Genomic DNA, 21,221 nt, shown 5'->3' with positions numbered 1-21,221 from the left:
AGTCAAGAAGGGAGACGAAGTGGGAAAAGGAATTGGGAAAAAAAAGAAGAGATGAGAGTGGTAAGAGAGCAGCACTGAACAGACAAACAGCGATAAGTCTTTGGGTTTGTTGGGCAGGCACTTTCTCAATCTGGCCTGAGGCAGGAGCTTCTACTTCTACTTCTCCGTAAACAGCTCTGAACCCGGATTTACTTGGGTTCTACACACTTCACTCTACAATCTCCGCCATGGGTCTCCTTGACTCCCACCTAGAGCAGATCTCACTCTCCTCAAGTGCAATTTCCGATTTACCGTGAGTCGATTGCTTCTGTTTTACTCCCCCGACCATTTATGTTAATGTGTATCTTCCAGTTTCCCTCCACCCCGCATCTTCACCAACGCGTTGCTCGGTTCCCATGACATTACCTCCTTGATTCGCGATACTGAGGCGCATGAGCGAGCATTATTCCAGGTCGACCCGGCCGCCAAAGCTCAAAAGTCGCAACGGCGCGCCACTCGACGTGGAACCACATTTTCCACGGAGTCCGAAAATGAATCCATGGCGAGCCGGATCTACTCCGCGCGGAACAATCGCAACCAGTCTGCCGTTGCTCGAGTTCTAGGAGCTGATATGATGGATGAGATCAAGCGATCGGCTGGCACATCCTCTCGTGGACGTGGAGAGGTAAATGTTGAAGTATTACTTCGCGGCGCGGAGATACTGTGCAATGTCTAGTACGTCTCTACTCCCGCTTTTGCTCCTTTTTTGTCTTCTTCTTCTGACAAATTATATAGTCCCGTTGCAGGTGCCCAGGAAAAGATTACCAACTTGCGCTATCGCCATGAAGTGATTGCCGATTCCGTCACCCGGCTTGAGGATCGTGTCGCCACCAACACGGCTGAGCTTGAGCAGATGCGCCATTCCTACGAAGATGACGATGATAATTTCTCACCCCCTCCCGTCTCGCAACCAGGTAGCCCAGAGGTTACCGACGAGGATATCAAACGAGAGATGGCCGAGATTGCAGAACTGGAGCGAAAAAAACGCGCTTTGGAGGCTCGCGTCACCGGCATGGATCGAGATCTCGGTGGTCTCATGGGCTAAATAGAAGGGTTCCCGACGTGAGAACCCAGGCCGTCGTTCCCTAGGTCGGACTTCGTTAAAGTGGGAGAGTGCGAAGGTATTTCTGAGAAACTTGAAGCCAGGACAGTGGCAGGTGAAGAGAGGAAAACTCCCACCGCGCACATATAAGACGTGCCACAGACGCAGGAGTCACTGCGTATCAAAACATCAGGAAGAAGTGCGTCATTGTACAAAGGCAGCTTCAACGAGTGGTCTAAGGCGATTGACTCGAATTAAGTCCTTTCTTAGAGGGAGGTTGGAGGAATCAATTCACTCCGGAGGCGTCGTCATCCGACGGCTGTCGATTTTTCTTTTTTGCTACGAGGACAGTGACTGGACAGCCACTCCAATTATGATATGTGACGATGCCCAAGTGATATCTAGAGATATCGATTTATGTTTTTATATCCCCTATGCAATGAGTTCAATTTTCTTTTCTACTTTGTGCTTTGCTGTAGAGCAAGTCTTCTAAATAGCAATATATCAACACCACTTGGAGCAACATACCTAGGTACTTTACGCCCAATTTGAGTAGTACTAGTACACCTGGGTAATACCTAGCCCTGGAGTCTGCATGAAAATGTCGGAATTGCTCTGCCTAGATAAGCCGACAGATAATATTGAAAGGTGCAAATTATTTTCCAGCCTAAGTTGATACCTAGGTTATATCAGCTGCAGACCCATATCAAACCCAGGTATGGAGTACGGAGAACGATGGCATAAGCACGTAGCCGCAAAGGCGGTCTTGGCATTCATCGCCGAGCGCAACCTCAACCACGCCGACTAGCCGCAGTTCATCCTTTGTCGCGTGCGAGACGGGACTAAAGGCGGCAACAAGCTTTATATCCTTCTAATCGCCCTGAAAATCGCCGCAAATCCGATTCCGTACCCCTTTTCCCGATACCCCCGCTAGCCTCAGCCTCATCACCGCCAACATGGATGGGTCCCAAGGCCAGGCCGGTCAGCCCATGGTGCCGCCGCAGCAGCAACAGCAACAACAGCAGCAGCAGCACTCCAACCTCATACGAACCGACCAGGTACAAAAGCTTCCGCATCTCAATGATCAACAGAAGGCGCAGCATACTCAGTTGGTGCGCACCCTCTGGGATGTACTCAACAGCCGCGACGCGCAAAGTCACGAATACCAGACAGCACATTCGAAGCTGTCGCAGCTATCACAAAATTTGATGAAGGGGATGCGGATGTTCCAGCAGACTCGCCAGCAGGCAATTCAGCAACAATCCCAGCCCCAGCCAACCCAACCGATGGGACAGGTTCCCCAGGGCCAGCCTCAGCAAGGCCAGCAGGGCCAGCAGGGCCAGCCCGTCCAGCGCACTCAATCGAACAACCCCCAGAACCTTGGCCAGCTTCTGCCACAAATCCAGGCCAAGGTTAGCTCGTTGAATTTTTATCTCCCACCAAATGTCACCAACGAGCAGGTCCAGACGTGGATTCCCGAGGCCCGGTTGCGATACGGAATTGCGCTCCAGAAGCAGGAAGTCGGACGGGCTCGTATTGCAGACCTGCGTCAGTCGTTTTCTCAGCGCCAAGCTGCTGGTAATATGACACAAGAGGAGGTGCAGGAATTTAAGAATCGTCAGCTAGCTGCAGAGAAACTGTTTCGCGAGGGTAGTGACTTCCTGAACAAGTTCAAAGAGCAGCAGGAGAGCTTTAAGATGCAATCACAGCAGCAAACCCAGCCGATGCTCGCCCAGGCCCAAAACCAGGGAGCTCCAGTGGCACAGCAGAACAAAGCTGCTCCTGTAGCAGCCCCGCAGCCAACCCAGCAACCACCTCAGCAGGCAGTTCCCAATCAACAAACCCAAAACACAGCCAGTTCGATGCCGGGGCAGGCGCCAACCCCAGCACCTCACACTATCAACTCGGCCGTCAACGCTGCACGTAATCAAGCTGGACAGGCCATGTCTCCCTCGACATCCCAACCAGGGCAAGCGCCGCCTTCTGCAGGTGGCACGCCTGCTCCTTCCAACGCACCACCACCTATCCAGCGTCCTCAACCTCCTTCCCAACAGGGAACTCCAGGCGCGCAAATAACCTTCAGTCAAACTCCCAACGCTGATGGTTCAACTCCTCCAAACTCCCAGCAAGGCCCCAACCAGGTTCCACCTCGCCCACTGACCCAGGCTACGGCTATGCAACAGTCTGCGAACAACTACACCGCGCACCAAGGCCACCAGCAGCAAGCACAACAACAACAACAACAGCAACAGCCTATGAACCAGGCTGCTAACCAGCAACAAGCTCACCCACCCGGTTATCTCGCCAACCGTTCCGCCGAAGCAAGCGCTCGCAACATCAACATGGTCATCCCCAAGAACCTAAACGTTTCAACCCCAGAGCCCGTCTCAATGTCCACCCCACGACCCTCCCTCTCCGGCGGACCCAGCCACGGCGCAATGGGTATGATGGGACAACCCGCCATCCAGAAACACCCAGGTTACGTCCTCGAAGGCGAAGGCCAGCACGTCCTCAGCAAGAAAATGCTTGACATCCTCGTCCGCCAAGTAACCGGAGGAGGAGATGGAGAAATGCTAACTCCCGACGCTGAAGAGGTTCGTTCCAGCCCCATGACACTCTCAATCCAACCCCCCCAAAGTAAACGTCAAGTGAGACAAACAAAACCACCCCACTGACTCACACGCCAACAGTTCATCCTCCAAATGGCAGACGACTTCGTCGACGACGTAATCAGCCAAGCCTGCCGCCTCGCCAAACTCCGCCCCTCCTCTTCCCTAGAGATCCGCGACATCCAACTCGTCCTAGAACGCAACTACAACATGCGCATCTCCGGCTTCGCAACCGACGACCTTCGCACCGTCAAGAAACCCCAGCCTACAACCGGCTGGCTCCAGAAGATGTCCGCCGTCCAAGCTGCAAAGGTAACTCAGGGCCGAACGGAGTAAATGACTCTCGACCCGGGCAAAGCTAGCTAAGATTTCATTTCTGGCCTCGCTTTGCGTCGCGCTTACTGCTTTATTTTTCGTCAAGGAAATAAAGACGTTTCTTTTAGCTCTTTTCTCTTGGGGTCTTGCTGTAATGCCTTTTCTTGGCCCAATACTTTGCTATTTGATCTCCCTGTCCCACCGTTTTTTTGCTTTTGCGATCCCCTCGGTTGGTTATATAGGGGGTGTGTGGCGTTCATATCTGGAACCATTGGAATGAACTTGGTAACTGGATGTATGGCTTTTTTTCTTTTGGGAGCGGACGCGTCCGTAATGAATTCAACTCCCCTGTTCATATATCTCGAGGACTTTAGTAGGTGTAGATGTAGATGTAGTGTAGCGCTGGCAAGATATCATCGACTAGGAACATGACATCCGGCTCCACTCCCCTCCACATCAATGATGGCAGACATGCCTACGCTTACGCTTCATGTCTACAGTCGTATATACAAAGGAACTTGAACTGAAACACAGAGAAACCATAATGAACCAACTCTCGCTGTTGATCTATGTATATTCTAAATTCGGCACGGATGGAAGAGGACTCGACGAATCCACAAAGCAAAGTAAAGCTTGCGTCGGATCGGATCGAGCAGTAGAAGACTACTCTGCTCGACTGCAAGGTAAAAGCAACTGGGTGAAACAAGAACAGGAACAAGTGGTATTGTGATTGGTACAGGGTATGGAAGAATGGGCGCAAGACGAATTTCAGCGCTAAGGTTACCTCAAGTGGGGGGATTGTTTTGGAAACAGGCAGAAAGTCAAAAGTCGAAAACGGACAGAACAAAGGATAAAGTAGAGAGAAAGGGCGGAAGAAGTAAAGACTGGAAAAACAGGAAAGATTGGACGGGGAAATTAAAAGTGCTTGATTTGGGTGAGTTCCAAGAGTGTGGGTTTGGTGGCTAGAGCCTGTGGTTATTCGCATTTTAAGAGTTTCTTTTTGGGTCTCCTTGGTATAATTGTGAATGGGATGCAGGGCAGATATTCAGGCCGAATGAGTGGGTGTGGGAGTGACAATGATGCAGATAGTAGAGAAAGGCTGTAGCTGAGGCTAGGACAGGACAAATGATGTAAGAAAAAGACAATAAGAGAAAATTGAGACAAGAAGGAAATTATGGGTCTTCGGGACCCGGTGTTGGCATTGTGCCAGGTTCGTATGATGGCTTGGGTGAGTAGTCAGTCCTCTTAAGAGAGGATAGTGTACCAATGAGAGAAAGTCGGGTGGTTGTGGGATTTGTTTCCCAGGCGTTGTAACATGGCATCTCATCCTGCCCGAGACAGCAGGAACGTTTTCGATCCAATGCCGTCTGTAATCGGTGGATGGCGGAGATGCTGATGAAGACGGGGCGCTCAAATGAAGAAAAATACACACGTCACTCGTGAACATCTTGCGACGATATTTGCAGGAGGAAAGCAACGCAGTGTCTGGACGACTAATGCAGGGTGATAAAAACGGAGGATACATGCGGTCTATCAAGCAAAGCGTGAGGGGAAGGAGGTTGGGTGGGGATATCTCGCTGAATACAAAGAAAAAGGAAAATAAAAAACAAGATAAGAGATGAGCTCATGCAGCTCGGGAAAGGCAGACAAGTTTTGTTTTACCTGCGTGGGCTGCTAGAGAGAAATTGGTCTTCTCGGTCAACTCCCTTGCCTTTTCCAGGTGGCACTGGACGATCATCACGAGGAACTGGAGGAAGGTCCTTGTCGGCGACCGGTGCTCCATTCCGGCTATGCTGGCTATGACCACCAACGCTGCTGGCCTCGCCCGCTTCGTCCACAATCGGAAGAGTCGAGGTTGGGCCTGGACTGGCTGCATCTGCAGGATCCCAGACGGTGGCTAGCGTTCGAGGATGCGTGATTGAGACATCCTTGGCCGCCTCCTTCTCAGCCGCATGCATCTGTCGTTCGACAGACGAAGCTCGAGAAGTCCTCCTTTCGCCCGACTGTCGCGTACCCTGAGATGCACGGGACTCCCGTCGGCGTTGCGCTTCTTCTTTGGACATGGTAATTCCCTTGACAAAGCTGATGAAACGATCACCATAACCCTCTGGGGGAATGGGCGAGATTTGTGTGCGGTCGTTTGAAAGGCCCTTGAAAAAATTCTCGATTTTCTTGACCGTTCCGTAATGTGTCAAACAATCGATGATTCCAAGGTAGTAGATTTCTTCCCCGGGGGAACCGTCCTCGTGGGTTGCGCGGAATCCTCCATCATCCGCGTAGAAAATATGGAACTTCCGCTCGTCCAAAATCTCCTCTGGCATTTTGGCAGCTGCCTTGTCCAGAGGCACGGGTCGCTCGCGCTTGATCAACATGCGAAGTTCTCGAGCCTTGCGTTCGTTTTCAAGTTTGGACGGGGTCCGCATCAGCACGTTTTGGTTCGTATCGGCTTCCTCGCCCCCGGGCTGGAACACCTGCAGAGTCTTGTCTCTTAACTTTTCCTCGTTGCCGCGTTCGGCGTCATGTATTCCGACCAGCAGAGAGTAATCCATTATCTTGAGCCTTTTGAGAAGCTCGACATCTCGTTTGAGTTGCTCCACAAAGAAGCCTCGCTTTTCAGGCCCGCATTGCAAGATTCGGTTGCGTCGAACCCAGTTCAGATCCTTCATGGTTGCTCGCGGGTTCCTTTCAAGATCCGACTCTTGCAAGTCTCGGCCGATTGTTGAGCCCTTCAGATCGAACGTCTGGTGGATATCTCGGTGAGGGGGGAATAGATTGTTCATCACAACGAAGTGGATCTTGCGACCATAGGCCATCTTCACGCGGTGCAATCCATAGAACTGCGAAATGAGGGTGTTGGGGTTCTTCTCCACGTGTCGGTAGTACTCGGGCAGAATCTTGCGAAGCAGCTTGTGTTCGGCGTGATGGATGGTTTTGATGATGTATTTGTAGTCGCGCGAGAAGTAGAAGAAGCTACCACTCTTGCCTGGAGAGCCCAATTCCGACAAAATATACTTGCTGGTAAGGGACATCAGGTAATCGGCGGGATCAAGGCGGAATTTTGAGCGGAGATGGCGGAACACCCAAGGGGCGTAATCTTTGAACTTGAAGTCATACTTTGCCGAGGGGATCAATTCGTTTCCGGTGCTGTTCAGAGGAAGGTTAGAAATTATCAAAATGTTCCGGTGTAAGGGGGTTACGAACATATCGAAAGAGAATTTATGTTTGGCATCGAAGTCCGCCGGTGTCAATTCCCGGTCCATCTTCGCATTGATGCGCGAGACCGTGAAGCGGATTCCGGTCAGCATGTTGTATGCCGTGACATAATTCACATGATTCTGATCAACCTTGGTCCCTACGATGACACGTTCATCATCCTCATCATCGCGTCGCCGTCTCGCTCGTTTCTGCTTGATGGCCTCTGCCCAGCGCGCAGCTTCCTCGTCCGTTTGGGCCTCGTCAAGGTTGATATCAGACTGGGTTGTCTTTGTTCCGCGTCGCATGAGGCTGAAGGAGGTACGGCGTGGGTTAGCGCTGGTGGGCGACAATCGACCACTGCTATATGCAGTATCTTCACCACCAATATCGCGGCTATTTCGCCGGACACTGGGGACTCGTGGAACCTGCAAGGAGTGTCGTTGTCGAACGCTGGGAGGTTGAGACTCCTGAATGGAGCTGGCATCGTGTACGGAGGGGGCGGGAGGGGATGAGTATCGGTGTTGGCCAGGCTTCGGGGCTAATCGATCGGGGTCTGGAGAGATGCGACCCGCATCTTCAGAATGGGGAACCTGTAGAGAAGAGTTGGATGGACTAGCCGCTCGCTCTGAGATCGAGCGTTCCTCTGCGGAGGCACGAGGATAGTCGCCATTGACCATCGGCTTCCCCTGGACGGGGCGGATGTTAAAAGCGGTCAAGCCATTCATCTGTTGGTTTGAAATGGATGCCGGTATTGAGCCGGCGCCAGGAGCACCGTCCGAGGGTTTCCGGTCCAACATAGCTGACGGCCGGCCGCCGATATCTCGGGGGTCCCGAGGGTCTCTGGCGGAGCCATTTCCGATGGAGTGCATGCTGCCGTCTTTGGAGAGTGGCGGTTCGCGCGTGTAGGAACTGACGCTCGATCGGGGGCCATTCAGGGAGTATGCGCTACCGTTCTTCAGATCGCTGAGCAATTGGCGGTCATTCTGCTGGGAGTCGTGATTGGCGTCGCCGTTGGGCCAGTTGGTCCACAGGAAGGTGTTTCCGACAGAGCTTTTGTCGTGTGACTTTCGGTGAGGCGAGTCGAAGGCTCGGGTGTGAGTCGCCGTGGTAGTGGTGGTTGTTGTCGTCGCAGTAGCCGATGGGTAAGCGTCAGAGGAGAAGGATGGCATGGTTGCTTTTCGATTCCCAGGGAAACGGGGTGACGTGAACTCTGCGTGGGCCGGCAACCCGAAGTGACGGCAATGGCCTTTGTTGGCGGGGGGTTCAGGAGAGTTGCGAACCGGACCGTGTTCCAGCGGAGAAAAACGAGGGGAGTAGACAGATTTTGGCAACTAGCGGTCGGAAATAGCGAGAGGTCTCAAGCCAGGGTGGATGCGGCCAGCCAGGGCGAGGATGATAACGGTTCAACGAGAGAGCATGTTCGGACTTCACGCTGATAAGAGTTGCCGATGGGGGGGGAGGAGAGTGCGAAGGAGTCGAAATTGTTTGCAAGTATTTATTGAATTATGAATCAAAGAGAGGTCGTAAAAGGGGTGTAGATTGGGGGGGAGGGAGTGGGGAGAAGGTTGAGGGTCGAAGGAGAGGATGTCGGGGGAAAAGAACTTGCGTGTCGTAATTGGCATTACTAGTACGGGAGAGTACTCTGACTGCCACAACAACCCGTAGGCTACTCCGTTTACTCCACTCCTCAGCTCGTAGCCACATCCCTACTCTTACAGAATACTTTTGACCTTTTTTTCTTTCTTCCTTTCTACTACCTACATATCTAGTCAACTCGGAAAAAAAAGCCCAAAGACCCCCAAGAATCGAAATTTTCCCATCTGCGGGGTGGTATGTACAGTATGCCCAAGGCCGAGGACCAGCACAATTATGCAAGGAGAACAACGTGACGTCGCACAGCCACTCGAGAGGATACCCTCTTTCCAAGATTCGACCACCACACATGCACATACCATGTAACCAAGGGCCACAGAAGATACAGCAGACTGCATAAATACCCTATCAGTACGAAATACCCCATACAATACGGAGTACGGAGGTACCGGGGTAATGTATTGGCCATCCGGATGTCCCTGACCCAAACGATCCGAGTCGGTGATTTATTAAGAATCTCACTCACCCTTATCTTCTATTAACTAATCATCCACTCCGTAATGACCGGCCCTAGAGTCCCCTATATGTATAGGCACTCCGTACAAATTAACCACTTCGACGCCTCATTTCATCCCCTGAGGCCGTCTCCGTTCCCAAAATAACCCGCTCCACCGATGAGATCATACACGATCTGGTGGCCGGCTCACGATCGCGTGGCTAAGGGCGGTATCATATGCGAAGCAAGTACCGTAAAATAAACAATTCTTCACGGAATAGAATAAATCCAACAATATCTCTTCCATATGTTCGAATTATGTAGTATCTGGGCCTAGCCACGGACCATTCGCAGGCCCGTTTTGGCTAAGCCGGTGGCAAATTATACGATTAAGAGCCAACCAGAAGAGAGCCTAATCTACATACTGTACAGTATTCCGAGTCAGCAACCCGAATCGTACCTTGGGAGCCCGGAACCTAAATTCGTAACTTTTCAGATAATTGACGATATGGATCTTTCTATTTACGACTCGACACCCCCCCTCTCTAACTCGTTTCGGTTGCCCACTGACAACGGGGATCACGGGAAGAGAGGTAGGGCATGATCAGCCGCACAACTTCCCTTTACATCATGACGCGTTATGCAACCCCACTTATCCTCAGCGTCAACAGATATCCATCCCATCCATGGATTGCTGATGCTTAGGTCTGAGTAGGGTCTGGGATAGCGAAAAATTTACAAGCACAGCAAAAGTTAAACCGAATCGGTTTGAAGAGAATTCATTCGACTGATCTCCTCTCAAAAGACCCCCAAATCGAGAGACAAGAGAAAAAAAATATTGGAAAAGAGAAACAAGGAATAAGCCAGACAATTTCCCCGTTGAAAACCCACCGCAGGACGCCATTCTTCCCTCCCACGTTTGGAGAAAAGGGAAAAGGAGAGATAAAAAACACGCAAAAACAAGAGCCATCATGACGAAGATATCCCAGAAAAAGAAACATTCAACAAAAGGAGAACCATCAGAGCCCAGCAGATCAGCCAGGTGAGGAAGAAAAGAAATTACAGCGGAAGAAAGACGCATTTAAGATGACCGAACCTCCCGGAAGAGGGGGAGAGAGGGGGAGAGAGAGATAGCGCACGTTAAAATGGGAGGAAAGGGGGAGATCCGGGAGGAACGACATCATGCTACAAAAGAAAAGGGAGGTTTATGTAGCCTCCTATTTCTTGGGAGTAGCCCGCTTCTTCACAGCTTTGGCTGGAGGAGCAGTTGTCTTGGTGACGCGTCCAGACTTGGTCTTGCCAATGACCTTGGGCTGTTCAACGATGGCAGGGGCCTGTAGATGTTAGTTCGGTGGTTCAGGGTGGCACGATCGATGATCAACTTACGGCAGTGGGAGTCTTGCGAGCCTTGCCAGAGTTGGCCTTGGGGCGGCCGGCGGTCTTCTTGGCAGTGGTGGTCTTCTTGACAGCAGCGGGCTTGGGCCCGGGCTTAGCGGCAGTCTTCTTGGGGGCAACGACCTTCTTGGTGGTGGTAGCCTTGGTGGTAGTCTTCTGTTGGAGAATGTTAGTGAGGCGCCGACGAGCATCGCTTTGAACAAAGCTTACCTTGACGGCAGCCGTCTTGGGCTTAGGGCCGGGCTTAGCAGCAGCCTTAGCAGCGGGCTTCGCAGCAGGCTCCTTCTTCGCAAGCTTCAGAGGGCCAGAGGGACCTGTGACGCGACATGTTAGTCACTTGATTTCGAAAGATAGGCGACAACGATATCGCTCCAACCACAGATCCTCAACGCATTTGCATGCACATAGTAATGTACACGCGGTTCCGAATGCTGTACTAAGCGACTGGAAAAGAAGGCGCAAAAAGGAAAAAAAAGGAAAGAAAAAAAAGAGAAGAAAAGAGAGAAAGAATAGTGAAACATACCCTTGGGCTGAGTGAAGTCGCCCTTCTCAACACCGGCCTTGATGGCCTTGTTGAACTGAGCATCGAAAGTGGCTTGGGAAGCGACGTTGATCTTGTTGTTCGAAGAGACGTACTTCTTGATAGCCTGGCGACTAAAATGGGAAGAAAACAAGTTAGTGTACGTGAAATGGGAGGAAAGGCCGACGCGGGCGGTTCATGGGAGGGGGAAAGAATCCCACGAACGCGAACGCGACGACGAGGTGAAAATGCGCCCAACATACCTGCTACCATTGCGCTCTTTCAGCTAGATGCGGAAGAACCAGTCAGTAAAATAAAATAATAAACAACCCTCATCCACATAGTGGTGGTGGCTGTTCAGAGCAAACGGCCGGGCGTGTCACGGTCGGGCGCGCGACCCGAATCACAACACGTCGGGCGCCAGCGGTGATCTACTCACGTTGACGATAGCATCCTTGATCATATCTATATTGATGGAATCAGCAGACGTTCGCGACGCGAACGATGCCCTTATCGCGTTTACGCGATGGGGTGGTCGTTCAGGATCAGTAAAAACATACCACGGTAGGAGGCGTGAGCGGCGGGAGTGGCCTTCTTGGTCGCGCCGGTTGCTTTCTTGGGAGGCATGGTGAGATAAGTTGATTTGATGGAAAAGAAGAGAAGATGTTATCAACAAGTACTAGGATAGTACAAAGCTCAGATCGAAAAGAGGTGTGGGGGAAGGGAGAAAGTAGAGAAAAAAAGAAGCAACAGCGGAAGGGGGAAGGGCCGCGGGGCATCCGTGATTTATAGGCGGCCGCTGTTGACCACAGATCAACCCAGTCTTCTCTGCCGGAAATTCGCATGGGTCTTCCTCCTTTTGTTTCTACTCACTCTACTATATTCTCATAATTTCGTACTTTGTATGCTTTTCAAATTTGACTCTATTTTCATTTTATTTTTATCCTCTCTCTCTTTCTTCTCCTTTTTACTATGTTCTGTTTTGCTGGACTTGATCTTCTGTGTTTCGCGTCCAACGAATCGTCAGGAATGGTTGGCCGCGAGCATTCCCCGGATTGGGCAGAACGAGAGGAGAGAGAGACACACGTTCCTTGTGCGCATCTACCTCGAATCTAGACTGGGAAGCATTTAATCAATTTTCCTAGAGCTAATGACTCGTCCACGCGTCTACGATTCCTCTTTATCAGAAATCGCGCATTTCATCTCTTCGTCTACAAGGTTACCATGCGCCATCTCTTTTTGGGGGTTTTTCTCTCTAGGAGACTAACAAGGCATGGACACATTCCACAAGTCTTAAGTGATCGCCCACACAGTACGATTGGTTCTTTTTTCCATCTTCTGTTCTCGGATGTGGCTGGGGGAGGAATCCAGATCTTCTGAATATTCCGAGCGGATCTCCCAGGGCCGTTGCGTACTAGAGTACTCCGTAACTAGCTCTAGCCTAAGGGGAATGTCATATTGATATACATAGACCCCCCTGAGTTCTATTTTCACCTCCAACCACGATGGACGATATATTAGTAGTCATATAAACTACTTCGGGATGCGCAGTTGCAGCATGCGATCTTCGGGAGAGGGGATCTCCTTGCGTGCTTCCATCAGGACCTGCAGATCCAGTAAGGTAGTAAAGTAACTCAACCCTGTCTATCACGAGGCCTTTTTTCCCCGCCCGATTTTTTTGCCATCGGCTCGGTCCACGGTCCACGCCGGGTACTTGATGATGTCGTTGACTTGGGTTGTAGTGAAAGCGCTTGCCAGTGGTCTCGCGCTTGTACTCGAGCCCTAACTACTCCGCGAGATCGTCGACCAACCCGCGCTGAAATCATGGGAGTGTTGCAGACCTCAAGTTATTTGGTCGATGGTATTTGTTACAATATATCAAAATATAGCTATTTCGTTTGTCATTTAGATTTCTATTTTATCTTGGTTGTGACTAGTAGTACTTAGTAGTAGACTCGGCTGAGTCTAGGTACCATTATGGGATGGGTGGTAGATGTATGGGGGTGTGTGGTAGAGTCTTGCTGGTCTACTATCCTGGTAAGAAGTGGGGATATATATCGTGGAATTTAAAATACCCTTCAGGGTTACTTCAGAGAGGGCAAAACGGCCGTGATTGATCACAAAGACCAATAAAACAAGCAGAACCAAGTGATCCACGTTAATCAAGCGACTACTGGATGATACGCTCTCCACAAGGCCCCCGTTTCTAAACGTTGGCTGATCGATCAGTAGTTATCGCGGGTTCACGGAGCACTGACTTCCTCCCGGATAACCAGTCTTTATTTAAATCTCCGAGTCGATTCAGAAGGTACCACCTACTCAAGAAAAGAAAAATATAGCTACACTATTAGGCTACTCTAATCCGCAAACAGAATCACCTAGAAATGTATTTCCTGTATTGTGAAGTCAAGGGGTTGGTTGACTGCCCAGCCCGGCCCCGGCTGCATTCGCATCAACCTTGCAGCGGACAAGCTGAGACCTACCTCCCCAAAGTGTTGATCTCAACCCACATCGCAGATTTCCAGCTAAAAAACCGAAATAAATTTAGCAATGGCTACGATGAGAATGAAATAGAGTTACTTGAGCCCGTCTTACGTCGGCCGCGACCAAGATCACTCGCTTCTTGTCCATTGGCAGATCACGATCCACCTCGCTTATTCCGGACGATCTAAACAAGAGCATCGTCATTAGGCACTTCGAAAACCACCACAAAAACGGCCTGGACTTCGCTATCGAGTGTTCATAAATGTTGAACATACATATGCTAATTCAATGTGATTTTATTTGAGCGTTTTCCGATGTCATATTGACAAGGATCACGGAAATGGTGGTCCATAGAAACCACCCCTTCCATCTGATATTCTCTGATCCTGCACCCCATGCGGCTCTACAGTACTTCCGAGTAGCAAAAATAGTATTACTGGACCGATCGGTTATTGAAATATCATCATTTCGCTTTCGTTGGTATGATATGCTAGACTCCATCTCATGGGCTTGAAGGCCAGGTAGGGAAGAAAGTAGCCCCCCCACCCCTAAATCGTGACCCGAAAATGCAATTAGAAATCAAAGCAAACAGAGTATAAAAAAGATACAACGGGGGATAAAAAGCCTGTCCACGCCAACGCCTGATTTTGAGAAAGTGAAAGAAAAAAAGAGAAGACTTGCCAGCGCACCCATTGGCTAACTGGATTAACAGGGGGGAGGGAGTATCGCTGGTACATATGTAGACTAGCCAGCCGCACGAGGCTTCGCCTTGGAGTCTTTCTTAGCCTTGGCCTCATCCTTCTTGCGCTTCTTTTGCTGAGCGATCTTGTCGTCATTCTTGCGCTTCAAGCTGGCCTTCTCGTCGTCTGTGCGGGCGACCGGCTTGAAGAATCCCTCAAGTCGGGACTGTTGGGCACTCTTCAGGTTTTTGGTGAGACGGGCGGCGCCGTTGCGCACGCGGTCTTCGTTGAATCCCTTGTCGCCGACTAGGTACTCGATCAATCCGTCCACGTTCGGCGCGTCCCATTTGAAATCGCACTCTGGGTGATCCGCGTCATGGACGTCGGGATTGGCAAAGAGTTCCCGCGCATCTTGGTACGGCCAGCTCTCGGGGACGACGTATTTCTTCTTCGGGTCGTTCTGCATGTACTCAAGCACCTTCTCGATGGACTTGTGTTCCTTGATCAGGGCGAGAGCTGTACTGGGTCCGACCTTGGGGATGGGCTCAAGGTAATCGCATCCGAGAAGGATGCAGAGATCGATGAACTGGGTAGTAAAAGATGTCAGTATTGAGAAGGCGGAATGGTGATAAAGGGAACTGCCTCACCTGATCACGATCCATATTGAGGCCCTCCATGGCCCGGGCAAGATGAATCTCTTGAATGGGTTCCTTCCGCTGCTCACTGAACGTCAAATGGCGCAAAAGAATAGGCGACTCGAAGCACAGCGTATCCATATCCTCCGACGCAGCGGCGTAAACCTTTCCAGCGCGCGCCAGAACCGCACATTGTGCCTCAGCCTCGGTGGGAGCAGTGATGTAAGGAATGCCCATTAGCCCCAGGAGCTTCTTGCATTCGGCATTATGTTCGCGAGTAACTCGGACTGTTCGTCGCGAAAATTTCTCGATATCTTCAGCGGTACCGGTTTCCTTGGCTTCCTCGTGGGCTTCGGTGGCCTCCGCCTTGCGTGCACCACGCTTGGCCAGCTCGCCGGACTTCAGCTTTGGCGGGGCTCCGTCAAAGACATAAAGAGGCTTGATGCCATTGTCGACCATTCGGAGAGTACGGTAGAACAGGCCCATCAGGTGAGAGGTTGTTTCGCCGGACTCGCTCATTAATTGCTGACCCTCTGAGCGCACTGCAATCAGGAAACTGTAGATACTCATTGATCTGTGTTTGGTTAGTTGGATACACTCGTAGATTCCTTGTACGACGGATATTGGACGTACGCATCCTGTCATGGAAAGGAGATTGTTAGCCATTTCATTATATCAAAAGCAAAGCAGAGAGATTGTCAGGTGTGAGCATACAATGGCGACCTTGCGGCCGAAATGATTTTTGATCTCGCCCGTCTTGATCGCATCGGGGGCGTTCTCTGAGATCACCTGGTATAGGTCTTGTCGTGGACTAGGTTAGTAGGTCCGAGAAACCATTTGAAGCTGCAAACTCACTTTTGATACCCATATTGGCGACTTTGGATCCTTCAAGCGGGAGGGTAAACTTGGTTGGGTAAAGATGTCAAAATCACCTTTCACCGCGGTAGACCAACGCGACGCGCCAATGCGCGCATCATGAGGAACCCGCCATTAAACCCAAACGGGAAATTGCACGTGACAAGCTACCGACACCCACGTGACCGGCGACCGGGGCCGGTCCAGGCCCGAAAATGTGCCTCAGGCTGCGATATCGGTTGATTACCGGACGGCGTCGCAACCCCGCCTTTCTCTCCCCCGGAGTCTGCTCTTGTTTTTATTTTGCGGAGCATGAGTCTGATCTCTCAAGTATGAAGCGGAATCGCATTCATTTTGAGGGCAATGGCGAGGCCTCGTCGGCCTCTCCGCGAGGCAGTTTCACTCCCGAGGATCACTCGCGGCAGTCGCAACATGTCCCGAAGATCTCACGGAGGATACGTGCGTGCACGGAATGTAAGCGACACAAGGTCCGATGTGACATGAAGGCAGGTGAGTCGAGCTGCTCGAGATGTCGACGTATGGGGCTGGAGTGTGTTGTCAACAAGAGCCTCCAAACATTACTAGAGGATGAAGCGGAGTGAGTTGATCTATTATCGGAGCTCCTATTACTTGCTTTTTTTAAATCTCTTAGCTGCAATTATTAATGAAGTTTTTTTTTTGCTTGATATAGGTGGAAAACCATGATCGAGCTCGCAATGACCGACCTGCTTAGGAAGGCGCAACTTCCAGAATTATCATATTACCAAGCGGGCGGAGGATCGATCGAGACGCCGTCGAAGAAACGAAGTCGGAAAGAGTCCACCGTATCGGTAGACGATGTGGGATACGCATATGGAAACCACAAGGCTGCCTCGGCGGATACACCTATCCCTGGAACTACGGGTTCCAGCTCATCTACCTATACATTTCCCCAACCGCAGTCGCAATACTCGATCGACCGCGAAGAGACCGCAGCTACTTCATTAGTGACTGCGCCAATGGGCAGTTTGTACGAAGTTACGCAGCTGAGTGAAAATCGCGAGAGCTCCTCTCCGACACAGCGATATCCGCCAGATCAGGCGCTGGTGACCGATTTCATTTCACGTGGCGTGGTGGAACTGCAAGAAGCAGAGGAGCTGTTCTACCACTTCGACCAAGTTCTGAATCGCTATCTTTGGGATGGTGCACTTCTCCCACACAAAGATTTGGCATCTGTGAGACGGTCTTCGTCCTTGATGTCCGCAGCGATTCTCGCTGTGACGGCGCTGCATATGCCGACCAAGGAGCGCACGTTTGATACCTGTTATACGGAGTTTGCGAAATTAGCATCCGAATCCATGCTTGGAGACCATCACAGTTTGGATGATGTGCGGGCTTTGTGTATCGGTGCTTTCTGGCTTGCTGATGTGAGCTGGAAGCTTTCCGGGTATGCGGTCCGCATCGCCACCGAGCGCAACTTGCATCAGTTCTACCGAAAGGCCGTACAAGGCTCACCGGAGCACAAGGAACAGGCTAGGCTGTGGTACCTCCTATATGTATGATTTCAAACCCCGCGCCTCTCCAAATGACCGCGAGAGACTAACAACCAGAAGACCCTTGAACATCACTTCTCTATCGCATATGGTCGACCACCCATCATCCACGAAGATGCATCGATCACCCAGCATAATACTTTCACACAGACCCCATCCATCACTCAAGGTGACCTACGATTGCACAGTCAGGTAGACTTGTTTATAATTCTTACTCGCATATATTTCGCATTCGGACCGGATGTCGATCTTGAGGTCGCCGAGAGCGACTTCCCCATGATCGACCAGTACGACACGGATCTGGGCCATTGGAAATCGGCATGGCTTCCTCGGCTTGGTAAGTCAATTTTTTGCTTCATACCTAGCTTCCGGTTGCTAACTCAACCGTTTTTTTAAAGCTGGGAGCCGTCACGTTGGCGCATACCCCTACAAAGCAGTGTACATGCACTATAATTTTTCTCGACTACAGCTATATTCGGTTGCGCTACGCACATATCACTCCTCGACTTCTTCACGAACTATGTCGCCCGAACGACGAAAGCGGGCTAATATCGCGATTGAGTCGGCCATTGCCACTCTACAGGTCGTGCTGGATGAACGAGACATTCAGAGAGCGCTAGTCGGCGTGCCTCTATATCTCCATAGTATGATCACCTTCGCGGCGGTATTCCTACTGAAGATTGCTGCGAAGGCGTGCTCGAGCGGAGCGAACCAACAAAACAACTCAATTGCATCGGCAGGGTTGCTGGTCGATATTGGATATGTGCGAATTTTGGTAGGACGAATCGTCGAATTGATGGTGTCCTGCAGCCAAAGAGCAAGCGAGCGCCATCTCAGTCACCACATTGCTCGCGGTCTGCGCAAGATGCTCACGGGCCTGGAAGAATGGGAGAAGCGAAATGGCGCCCAACCCTCAATGGGGCACAATCCACAAGAAACGTCATCTCTTTTCAAACCGGTCATAATTCCTGGAGCCCAGATCTTAGGAGAACGAGACACTATTCTAAACCACCCGCCACCGCTGTTGGGAGTGGCGCCATTGTCTGCTGAACGCAGCAACGGGTTCGAGCCGACGACAATCGGCAAACCTGAACCAGGACTTTCAGAGGGCTCAATGGATCCTATGATGGCAGACTTATGGGGATTCGACGAGGATTACTTCCCCACCGGGGTATTCGATTTCCTGCAAAGCCAGATGCCTGCATGAGGACCCCTTGCCTGTCTGTACATGTGAATATTCCCGGACCCTTGTCCCTTGTACATAATAATTACTATATAAGCCGGACAACTGGTTGTCGCAAGCAGACAGATAATACCACTTAAATGACCGAGACTCCATCATTAAATGAAGTAGTGATACAAGCCATAGCCATAGTAAATTTCATCGCTGTATCCATTCGTGTACTAGAGAAAGATATGTATAAGTAGAAATGCGTATGGTCGGCAGTGATGGAACGCCGAGCAATCCGACCAAGTCACACCAGCGTGGCCGAAAAAGTCCGACCCCGGAGCCCTACAGCCGATACAACCTTGAAAAGTCGGGGGATCCATCGAATCAAGTCGCCAGATTCTTGCCCTTGCGATCGCCGACAGAATCCAGCGCGTCACTCCACTCGGACTTTGTCGTTGGGTTCGGAGATCCCACTGCCCCAGAATTGCCGAGGCTCTCCGTCCTTTTAGCGCATATTTGATAGAGCTTCCCCCGCAACCTGACGACATTTACTCCGTACAGCCAACTTCAATTTCTTTCCCCCCCAAAGTGACCGTTGTCGATCTCTTACGAAAATGATGAACCGATCTCTCCTGCGCTTGGCTGCGCGCTCTGTCCAGGCTGGCCCTGGTTCCTCTGTCGCTGGTCGGCGTTATGCTTCCTCGGCGGTCTTTAACTGGGAAGATCCCCTCGCCGCTGCGGAACTCTACACGGAAGAAGAATTGGCTATTCAGGACACAGCGCGACAGTACTGCCAAGAGAAATTGCAGCCGCGTGTACTTGGTACGTGTCTTTTTCTCTTTCCCCCGTTCTCCAGATTCCTGTTAAATTATGTCTTGATGGACTAACCGAACCTTAACCTTAAAGAGGCCTACCGCAATGAGGACTACGATCGCAAGATCCTCTACGAGATGGGAGAGCTGGGCCTGCTGGGCGCCTCGATCGAGGGATACGGCTGTGCCGGAGTTAGCACCGTCGCCTCAGGCTTGATCACTAAGGAGGTGGAGCGCGTTGACTCTGGATACCGATCAGGCATGTCAGTGCAGAGCTCACTGGCGATGACAGGAATCTACGAATTCGGCACTGAGGAGCAGAAGCAGCGATTCCTGCCCGGTCTGGCCAAGGGCCAACTAGCCGGTTGCTTTGGCTTGACGGAGCCAAATCATGGCTCCGACCCAGGCTCCATGGAGACCGTGGCCCGCGAGCACCCAACTCAAAAGGGCATGTACCTCTTGAGCGGCAGCAAGACGTGGATCACCAACTCGCCCATTTCAGACCTTGCGCTGGTCTGGGCTAAGCTCGAGTCGACGGGCAAGATTCGTGGATTCGTTGTTGAGCGCTCGCGATGCCCGCCGGGTACATTCGAGACTCCTGCTATTAAGAACAAGAGTGCACTCCGCGCTTCGATTACGGGAATGATCCAGATGGATGACTGCCCTGTTCCTGCTGAGAATATGTTCCCCGATGTCGAGGGTCTGACTGGTCCGTTCACTTGCTTGAATAGCGCGCGCTTGGGTATCGCTTTTGGTGCCATGGGTGCGTTGGAAGACTGCCTGGCTCGTGCTCGTGATTATAGTCTGGAGCGCAAGCAGTTCAAGGGAAATCCTCTGGCAAAATATCAGCTGGTTCAGAAGAAGTTGGCTGATGCGGCGACTGATGCCGCATACGGAACTCTGGCTGCTGTGCAAGTGGCTCGCCTTAAGGATGCTGGCAAGGCCACCCCCGAGATGATCTCGATGATCAAGCGTCAAAACTGCGACCGAGCGCTAGTCAACTCGCGGATGTATGTTTTCTTCTTTTTCCCTTTCTTTGACAACCCCCCCCCTTTGCACCGCCTTTTTTCAACTCGAGACTGACTATTTATATCTACAGTCTGCAGGAAATCTTCGGCGGTAACGCTGCTAGTGACGAGTACCACATCGGACGTCATGTAGCCAACTTGTTTGTGGTGCAGACCTACGAGGGCCAAAGTGACATTCATGGTGAGTACGAAGTACATAGTACATATTTACGTGCCCAATCTGCCTTACCTTATTTTTCCGCTTTGTTTTATTTGCTTTTTCTTTCGGGTAGATGCACTAACCATTTTTATAGCGCTGATTCTGGGCCGAGCCATTACCGGAAAGCAGGCCTTTGTCTAGAATAACCCCTTTCTGCCTCGTTATATATAAAATTACTGTAGTATACATCATTAGATACGTGATACCTGTGTATGTATCTCACAATACACCTTGACAACGCATTTTCCCGAAGAAAACCGGAGGGCTGTCTGCCCCATTGGGGCGCCTCGCCCACACGTGACATAATAGAGGGGCGCGATTAAGAGTGAATCGCTAGAGTTTTTTTCTTTGAATAGAGACCACCACTACCTGTTACAGAAGTGTTTGTATATACCTAGGTAGTTGCCATGTAAAATAATTAATAATGGGAACAAGATCAATACTACAGTACCAGTAGATATTCTCTCCGATCAGGAACAATCGAACAATACAAATAATACCAGCCCTACTTCTTCCAAACCTGATTAATCAGTACACAATACACCGGTGGCGTGTATTACCAATACTCTGACCTGCGGATTACCAGTCAGACGCACCTGCCCGCCCAGCCCACTTTCTCTC

The 21,221-nt window shown here is 51.0% G+C and overlaps 7 protein-coding genes across 7 annotated transcripts; 4 read left to right on the top strand and 3 right to left on the bottom strand.

The window, feature by feature from the left end:
• Positions 1 to 227: 227 nt before the first annotated feature.
• Positions 228 to 1,084, top strand: N7533_000601 (uncharacterized protein; the record flags this gene model as incomplete). Its single annotated transcript, XM_057097251.1, has 3 exons — positions 228 to 292; positions 352 to 714; positions 775 to 1,084. The coding sequence occupies 3 exons, from the start codon at positions 228 to 230 to the stop codon at positions 1,082 to 1,084; spliced, it is 738 nt and encodes a 245-aa protein (XP_056965744.1).
• A 953-nt stretch (positions 1,085 to 2,037) lies between these two features.
• Positions 2,038 to 4,026, top strand: N7533_000600 (putative transcription initiation factor TFIID subunit 12; the record flags this gene model as incomplete). The annotated part of the gene is made up of 2 exons (XM_057097250.1): positions 2,038 to 3,675; positions 3,772 to 4,026. The coding sequence occupies 2 exons, from the start codon at positions 2,038 to 2,040 to the stop codon at positions 4,024 to 4,026; spliced, it is 1,893 nt and encodes a 630-aa protein (XP_056965743.1).
• A 1,637-nt stretch (positions 4,027 to 5,663) lies between these two features.
• Positions 5,664 to 8,369, bottom strand: N7533_000599 (1-phosphatidylinositol-4-phosphate 5-kinase; the record flags this gene model as incomplete). Its single annotated transcript, XM_057097249.1, has 1 exon — positions 5,664 to 8,369. One exon carries the CDS (start codon positions 8,367 to 8,369, stop codon positions 5,664 to 5,666), a length of 2,706 nt encoding a protein of 901 aa, XP_056965742.1.
• Positions 8,370 to 10,506: 2,137 nt separating this feature from the next.
• N7533_000598 (histone H1/H5 family protein) lies at positions 10,507 to 11,831 on the bottom strand (the record flags this gene model as incomplete). Its single annotated transcript, XM_057097248.1, has 7 exons — positions 10,507 to 10,623; positions 10,676 to 10,840; positions 10,895 to 10,998; positions 11,208 to 11,338; positions 11,468 to 11,490; positions 11,644 to 11,669; positions 11,765 to 11,831. 7 exons carry the CDS (start codon positions 11,829 to 11,831, stop codon positions 10,507 to 10,509), a joined length of 633 nt encoding a protein of 210 aa, XP_056965741.1.
• A 2,601-nt stretch (positions 11,832 to 14,432) lies between these two features.
• fen1 (multifunctional nuclease RAD27) lies at positions 14,433 to 15,871 on the bottom strand (the record flags this gene model as incomplete). Its single annotated transcript, XM_057097247.1, has 5 exons — positions 14,433 to 14,954; positions 15,016 to 15,577; positions 15,637 to 15,641; positions 15,718 to 15,803; positions 15,859 to 15,871. The coding sequence occupies 5 exons, from the start codon at positions 15,869 to 15,871 to the stop codon at positions 14,433 to 14,435; spliced, it is 1,188 nt and encodes a 395-aa protein (XP_056965740.1).
• A 202-nt stretch (positions 15,872 to 16,073) lies between these two features.
• Positions 16,074 to 18,597, top strand: N7533_000596 (uncharacterized protein; the record flags this gene model as incomplete). The annotated part of the gene is made up of 4 exons (XM_057097246.1): positions 16,074 to 16,456; positions 16,550 to 17,393; positions 17,448 to 17,727; positions 17,789 to 18,597. 4 exons carry the CDS (start codon positions 16,074 to 16,076, stop codon positions 18,595 to 18,597), a joined length of 2,316 nt encoding a protein of 771 aa, XP_056965739.1.
• Positions 18,598 to 19,175: 578 nt separating this feature from the next.
• On the top strand, positions 19,176 to 20,741 carry N7533_000595 (acyl-CoA dehydrogenase; the record flags this gene model as incomplete). Its single annotated transcript, XM_057097245.1, has 4 exons — positions 19,176 to 19,383; positions 19,468 to 20,383; positions 20,473 to 20,582; positions 20,695 to 20,741. 4 exons carry the CDS (start codon positions 19,176 to 19,178, stop codon positions 20,739 to 20,741), a joined length of 1,281 nt encoding a protein of 426 aa, XP_056965738.1.
• Positions 20,742 to 21,221: the final 480 nt, after the last annotated feature.

This window comes from Penicillium manginii (assembly GCF_028828005.1).
Source record: "Penicillium manginii strain IBT 31320 chromosome Unknown utg000001l:1.0-3466041.0:1.0-3467806.0, whole genome shotgun sequence".
Taxonomy (NCBI): Eukaryota; Fungi; Ascomycota; class Eurotiomycetes; order Eurotiales; family Aspergillaceae; genus Penicillium; species Penicillium manginii.
The sequence above is the reverse complement of the archived record's forward strand: the minus strand, read 5'-3'. Positions and strand labels throughout refer to the sequence as shown.